This window comes from Bidens hawaiensis, unplaced genomic scaffold, assembly GCF_021521415.1.
Source record: "Bidens hawaiensis isolate Kalapana, Puna unplaced genomic scaffold, B.hawaiensis_p1.1 tig00002977_1, whole genome shotgun sequence".
Classification (NCBI taxonomy): Eukaryota; Viridiplantae; Streptophyta; class Magnoliopsida; order Asterales; family Asteraceae; genus Bidens; species Bidens hawaiensis.
This window is the reverse complement of record NW_027491160.1, coordinates 213,791-221,661: the sequence shown is the minus strand read 5'-3', so window position 1 is coordinate 221,661 and position 7,871 is coordinate 213,791. Positions and strand designations below refer to the sequence as shown.

Sequence of the window (7,871 nt, the reverse complement as noted above, 5' to 3'; positions counted from 1 at the left end):
TAATTAGGATTGTAACAGTCCCAACAAAACAAAACATAACCATCCAACGATTATAGTAAAGTGACAATTTTGACTCTTTCAATATATAACTATATAATAATCCATCAATTAACACGCTTTGTGTCTATTATTTATTTCTGATTTACTTTGCTTTTCTCTCCCATATATACACTAGTTCTTGTTTACTTCATGCTATATTCTTGTTCCTTCAACCCAACCAGGAAAAACCAAAGAAGTCTTGCTGGTCATTTGAGTCGTTTTGGTTAGAATTGAATGGCGGCAGGATCATCATCATCCGAGAGGTCATTGGAAGAAACGCCAACGTGGGCGGTTGCATTGGTTTGTACCGTTTTCATAATCATCTCCGTTATCATTGAATATGGGATTCATTCACTTGGCAAGGTAATGCTAGTTTTAACTTTTAATACATATGTTTCAATTCAGATTAGACATAATACAGGAACACATTGCATGATGTATAAGGTCATTAAAAGTTTTACTTGGAACACATTGCATAGATAATTATGTTTCTTTCTTTCCACTACTCCATGATGTAACAATTGACCAATACTATTTTTTGATTAATAGTTTTATTTAAACCCTTGATCTTAATTACATGCGTGCAGTTGTTCCATAAAAAACAAAAGAAAGCAATGCTTGAAGCCTTGGAGAAAATGAAATCAGGTAACTTTAAATTTAATCAAATAAATAGCCTAGCTAGCAGATAAAGACATGTTAAAACTTAAAATTACAAACATTTTCTTGTTTTCCAAATGGTTTATAAAATTCCTTACATCTTTTTTTTTTTTTACTTTGAATTATTTTTTAACTATAAGTTACAACTTGAATAATGGTTTCTTTTGTACTTATACTATTATATATATCAGGGGAATTTACATATGGGTCAAGCTATTCTACAAAGGGAGACAAAAATAAGAATGATGAGAAGGATTTATAGCCACACAAAAAAAAACCATTAAAAAAAAATAAATAAATAAAAAATCATAACTCAAAATTTAATAAAAAACAAAAAAAGTAAAAATACAAAAATGTTTCCACCGTCTTTCTCGTTCTTAAAAAAAGAAAAAAAAACTCGAAAAAGACACAATGTTAAGTGAAAAAGACCATTGTGCCTTTTTGTTTATCATTGCGTTTTGTGTTTATTTTCGTCATTGATTGTGTCTTTTTTCCTTAATATTGTGTCTTTTTTTCTTGATAGGTGTTATATTACTCAACATTGTGTTATATTTTATTCAGCGTTGTGTTATATTTTATGATTTATTGTGTCTTTTTTTAGTTATAATTGTGTCTTTTGTTCATTTTCGTCATTGTGTCTTTTGTCTCTGCATTGTCTCTTTTCAAAGTTTTATTTTTTTTTTGGAACGAGAATGACGAGGAAAACATTTGTGGTTTTTAAACTTTTTTGTTTTATATATATATTTTGAGTTATGATTTTTTTATTAATTTTTTAGAATTTTTTTAGGGGTTTTTTGTGTGACCACAAATCCTTCTCACACTTTTCATTTTTGTCTTACTTTGTATTTTAACTTTTCCCTTTACATATATTCCCTCCCTAACTTCTCTTATTACATATTTCCCCAACGCTAAATCTTAAATTACATATTTTTCCTCCTTAAACCACATATATTACATATCTCCCAATTTCATTTAAATTAACTAACTAAATGGCAATTTTACCCTTAATAAACTAATTTACATATATCCCCTTCTTAATAGTAACAATTATATATATCCCCAATTTAAACCCAAACCGAGTTGGCATTAAGACGAAGTTAATAAATTTAATTAGGGTCGATTTTTTTAATCACTAGCAAATTAAAAAAAAAGAAACAAAAATTTTACATGGTTTATAGGTTCAACATTTATAACATGAGAAATCAACAAATTATATCACATAATATTGTATAAAGGGATTTTTATATATATCACCTCCCTAAATTATATCAAATAATTACGTAGTAGTTATTTATAAAATGCACTGATATGATTATATAATATATATAAAATTTTAACTGCTTTTCTATATGTAGGTTACGAAATAAATTTATTTAAATTGATTTTATTAATTACAATAAAAAAACATTATAAAAAAAGTATCAATGTCAAAAGGTCAAATTACTTAAAATTCACTTGAGCTTAACTAAATATAGGGGCATTTATACATAATTGTGAAGGAGCAAAATGATAATGAAAGCTAAAAGAGAAAATATGTAATTTAAGGTATTAACATTGGAAAAATATGTAATAAAGAAAGTTAAAAGAGAAGATATATGTAAACCTCTCAATATTATTAGTGTTATTGTCAATTTAACATTGTTTCATTGTCAAATATTTCAAATATATAACCTCGCTTTTTCACCCGATTATTATAATTTCATGAAGTAGACAGCCATATATAATTACAAGTTATAAAATATTAAAAAGTAATCTTTTAACATTACTTTTATGACGAATAGTAAATTAGATACAGATGTTCATGGTTTCCATTTTTGTGTTTGCATTTATCTGTTTAACCTTAACCATTCTTGTCTACCTTGACTTTTGGTTTGACCTTAGGTCTATTCTACAATCATTAAGATGGGGGTCTGATTGATTATAAGACAGTCTTTGAAACATTTTAGCATGTCTCTGAAATTTAACTATTAGTAGATGTTTCTTATTGAACCAAACATTCTTTACCCCTGATCGATTAAAAAATAGTCTATTAATTGAATCATCAAGAGACTATTAAACAACCGTTTAATTGATAGATCTCTAATCGATGATCAGACTAAATTTTGAATTTCACATAAATTTCAAATGAAGGTAAGTTATAACTAATAGCTAGCATTAATAAAAAAAAGGTCACTTTATGTCAAGTTATAATACTTGTGATACTTAAATATGCAACATACTCGTTTAATTATCATCCATATATTAATCCTTGTGATTTTTTGTGAGTCAAGAGCTCATGCTATTAGGGTTTCTATCCTTGCTACTAACGGTGGGTACAAAATACGTTGCAAAAATATGTGTTCCTGAAAAGGTTGGTTACAAAATGCTTCCATGTAAGGCGAAAGATTACAATGGTGATGGCAAAAAGAAAGACGGCGGTGACAAAGGTGGTGGTGGCGTTGGTGATGAGGATGGAGAACAACATCGAAAATTACTTTCTTTAGCTGAAGAAATGATATTCAGGCGAGTGCTAGCGGGAGCTGACAGTGAGACCGGAAGTAGTTGTCGTAAGGTATGCAAGATTTGCTGTTTTTTATATATATATTTATGAAATAGATATATGTATGTTATTATTTATGAAATATGTGTCCAGGGAATGGTACCGATGATATCATCTTCAGCGGTTCATCAGCTTCATATATTCATTTTTATTCTTGCCGTTTTCCATGTCCTTTACAGTGTCGTTATCATCGGCCTTGGTCTCGCCAAAGTAAGAACCTCATACTCTCTCAGTCTCTCTCTATATATTATATATGCACTTGTATATTAGTATTAAGGGTATCATTGACATCTAATCCCACATCGTTTTAAGTGATCGTTCAGAATGAAGTCGGACGACTGTTTTGTACAAATTTTTCAAAGGCTGATCATTTATGATTGCAAGGTTTGTCTAGATACTTGCCAAAGGATCGTTCAGACTAATAATTTTCAAAGGTTCATCATTCATGATTGCAACATTTGTCCAAATATTAGCCATGCAGTCGTTCAAACCAATAATTTTTAAAATTTTACTTCTGCTACTAGAATATACCCTTGATATTAATATGTAGAATTAGTAAAAACTATCAACAGAAGTTTTAATATGTAAACATCTTCAAACTTCAAGAATCAGTCAAACTTTTCAATTCGAATTAAATAATTCTACAATTAAGTTGATAAATAAAAAAACACATATGTTTGACCCTTTTTTGGTTATATATATATAAATTTGATCAAGTCAAATTGGTTTTATCTGAACGTAACTCTTGAAGTATATATTAATTAAGATAGTTGGATGGAACAGATGAAGAAATGGAAGACTTGGGAAGCAGAAACTACTTCTTTAGAATACGAGTTCACAAACGGTAACTATATTTTATTTAAAATTGGATCTCTATATTTTTTTTAATATATCCAAAACTTACATCTTTGAATTATTTTGTTTTGCATTTAGATCCTGCAAGATTTCGATTTGCTCATCAAACCTCCTTCGTTAAGCGTCACACTGGGCTTTCTACAAAGCCCGGAATTAGATGGGTGGTAAGCAGTCAACACATATATAAAATTGTTTTAAGTCATTTTATTTATTTTAAATGTTGACAATAGATAAATGTAACAAAAGATGTCCTGTCTCTTGATAAATTAAAAGAAAAGTTTTGACTGTAATCAGTAGTCTAATTAATAATTTGTAACAAATTAAATATATGTAAATATTATTTAACGTTACATTTATATACATATTAATGCAGGGAGCATTTTTCAGACAATTTTTCGGATCCATATCAAAGGTGGACTATTTGACAATTCGCCATGGATTTATAAATGTAAGTCTCAACTATCATCGCTCTATTTGTTTTTTAGTAAAATTTTTAGAAACCGATCTATTGAGGAAAACTCGATCTATTCTTCGAAATTAATTAACTTCATCGAAATATTACACAATTAACTATCTTAATTTTTGAAATGAAAATTAAAAATGAGTATTGATATTGGCCCCTAGCTAGCAAGCTGCTAATCCATTCTAAATGGAATTGAAAGACAGAAACATTTTGCTCCAAGTAGCAAATTTGATTTCCATAAATACATTAAGAGATCCATGGAAGATGACTTCAAGGCAGTCTTGGGTATAAGGTACTTAACCTATACATGATTAATTTCTTTGTCATTTATTTTGATTGAAGATATATATTGTTGTTTTGATTAAATCATATATATCTGTTGATCTTGTTCAACAGTATCCCGCTTTGGATGTTCTCAATCATCTTTCTGCTTCTAAATGTTCATGGTATGTAACTCTCTACCATCAACATATCTGCACAATAATTAATAATAGTATACGTAATTATATAAAACGTACTCGATGAATATCTGTGTACGTAGCTAGTAACTGAAACTGATGCATGCATACATTTTTTATATATAACGATGCAGGATGGCATGCTCTTACTTATCTCTCGTTTGTTCCTCTCGTGGTACAAAATCATTTTTGAACTTTATTTATTTAGCCTAACATTTTCGGTATAGTTTGATGATTGATATAAACTAACATAACGAATTGATATATGGTTGTAGATTCTTTTGTTGGTGGGCACAAAACTTGAACTAGTGATAATGGAAATGGCTCAACAGATTCAAGATAAGGCAACAATTGTTAGGGGCGCACCTGTTGTAGAGCCAACCAACAAGTTCTTCTGGTTCAATAGCCCTCAGTTGGTCCTTTTCTTAATCCATTTCACTTTGTTCCAGGTAACTAATTTATTAATACTACAAATATTAGCTAAATATTAGTTTCATGGATGCAGCATACTAAATTCCTGTAAAACTAACTATATATTAGGTTTTATTATAAGCTACAATTACCTAGCTTGTTACTTGTGAGTTACTTGAATAATTCTGTATTGATAAATTGCAGAATGCGTTCCAAATGGCGTTTTTCTTGTGGACAGTGGTAAGTAGTTCCGCCCTATTTTTAATGTTATACAGCATTTTGCTCAAAAGTTGAAATAAGACGGTGATCGCTTTATCCTCTTTTATAAGTTTAACAATCGATGATCTATATATAACTCTTGACTAATTAATTAAATGAATTGTTTGTTTGTTTGCAGTATGAATTTGGGATAAACTCGTGTTACCACGAGAGCATGGTGGGAATTGGTGTTCGAGTTGGATTAGGGGTGCTTGTTCATATCATGTGTAGCTACATCACATTTCCTCTTTATGCACTGGTTACACAAGTAAGTACAATCAAAACAAATGCATCATATTAATTTAAAATATATTGATAACTAATAAACATAATCTAATGTAATATGAAGATGGGAACACACATGAAAAGGTCCATATTTGAAGAGCAAACCTTGAAAGCTCTAAAGAAATGGCAAAAGGCTGCGAAAGAAAGGAAGAGGCTGCGAGAACTTGGTGGTGGCAAGGGAGCCGAAGATGTCTCAAATTCAGGCCTAATGAGCCCCGAACACACGCCAAGCTGTAGTACCTCGCCAGTTCATCTCCTCCATAGCCAAAGACACCGATCATCCACGGCAGAGAGTGAGATCGAAATTCCTCCATCGCCAAGAGCGTATAATTCAGAGACGGAACTCTCTGATATGGAAGGTTCACATCCTACTCAAGATCATCACAAGCCTCATCTAGATAAAGATTTCTCCTTTTCAAAATCTTAGCTAGGGTTTTATTAAGTACAATATTACAATGAAACAACCTTTACATTTCTTGATTTTAACTTCCACCAATATACAATGAATGATACAGTAAATGTGTTTTTACTTAAGTTGATCTGTATTTTCTTAATAATGTAAGATCCTATATATGACTTCAGCCTTCAATGAAATCGCTTACTGTTACAAGTTACAACATAACTTTAAAACCATTTTTTTTATTGATTGTAGTACACTTTTCATTACATAGACTGAAATTACCTCACTATTAATTAAACAAATGGTATCATCAATAGCCTATTCCTTGGGCAACAGCGGGCATCCGATTATCGAAGGATATGTAGGTAAATCACACTTAGAAAAATACTGTGGTTATCTCATTTACGATAGATTACTAACGGATATCACCAAGGAAGCACTGACAAATTGGATTTAAGAAAGAAAGAAGCAAAAACCATATATGATAGGGGCATTAGACGGACCGTCAAATGTATTATACAATCTGTGTGAAGCTTAGTTTTTGGGCAGAAAACTCATATAAATATTCGGTGAAAACCAACCGCCTAAATATTTTTTCACCCTAATACGGCCTGTCTGAAATCAAAACCAGAAATAGTTAAATTTTCCATTTAACAAACTAACTATAAAGCCCTTATATGATTCGTCTGAAACCAGGTTTTGAGAATCATCAGTTTTATGATCCTATCTAACACCAACGTTAGAAAACTAAACCTATATGAAATAACATTTTTGAAACTCATACGTAACCAATTTCTCGTATAAGAAAAAGCTGTAAACTTAGAAAATGATCTCGGTTAGGATCTAGATACATTAAACTCGAGACTTGATTATAAGTCCGTGACTTACTTAGACGACCCTGAAAAAATAATGAGATTGAAACAACGAAGACCTAAAACAGGTGAATATATTCTAACCAGTTTTGAAATTGAAAAGCATGCTATTTTAAACGCTTGATGCAAGTAAGTTTAAGTAGTACGTACACACTCGAGCTAGTTTTGCACGTAGGACAGTGATGATGATCTTGTAAGACCATGTAGCGCCCAGTAGTACTGAACACACGTAATAATTCTGAGCAACCGGATTGTACATCTAGTGGAAACACAACATTGATTGGCTAATCGAGTGATTAAATGACTGAAATAATATGTCCAAGTTGATCGATTTGTTAATTTACACATTGTGTGTTAGGTAGTAAATAGTAGAAGGACTAAAGTGTAAATGTTCAATAGTTTAGAGTTATAATTGTAATAGGTTAGTATACATATTCAGGAGTCATGAATGTATCGATGATTTGAGTAAACTTCTTCTTCTCATAATCGATCATTTGATACGTAACAAGTGGTATCAGAGCTCTCCGGTCCTCGGAAGCTCTTAATCTGGAACCCTAATTCACTCCGTTTGCCCCAAATTCGTTTGGATTCTCTGAATTTGATAATTGTTTCGATCAATGTCATCTCAACTGCA

The 7,871-nt window shown here is 30.7% G+C and overlaps 1 protein-coding gene across 1 annotated transcript; it reads left to right on the top strand.

Annotated features, from left to right (window-relative positions):
• The first annotated feature begins 207 nt into the window (after positions 1–207).
• Positions 208–6,524, top strand: LOC143621795 (MLO protein homolog 1-like). The gene is made up of 14 exons (XM_077093112.1): positions 208–402; positions 627–684; positions 2,967–3,247; positions 3,329–3,445; positions 4,019–4,079; positions 4,169–4,254; positions 4,464–4,538; positions 4,757–4,845; positions 4,950–4,999; positions 5,146–5,186; positions 5,287–5,460; positions 5,627–5,662; positions 5,820–5,948; positions 6,030–6,524. The coding sequence occupies exons 1-14, from the start codon at positions 274–276 to the stop codon at positions 6,390–6,392; spliced, it is 1,689 nt and encodes a 562-aa protein (XP_076949227.1). The 5' UTR covers positions 208–273; the 3' UTR covers positions 6,393–6,524.
• The last annotated feature ends 1,347 nt before the right edge of the window (positions 6,525–7,871 follow it).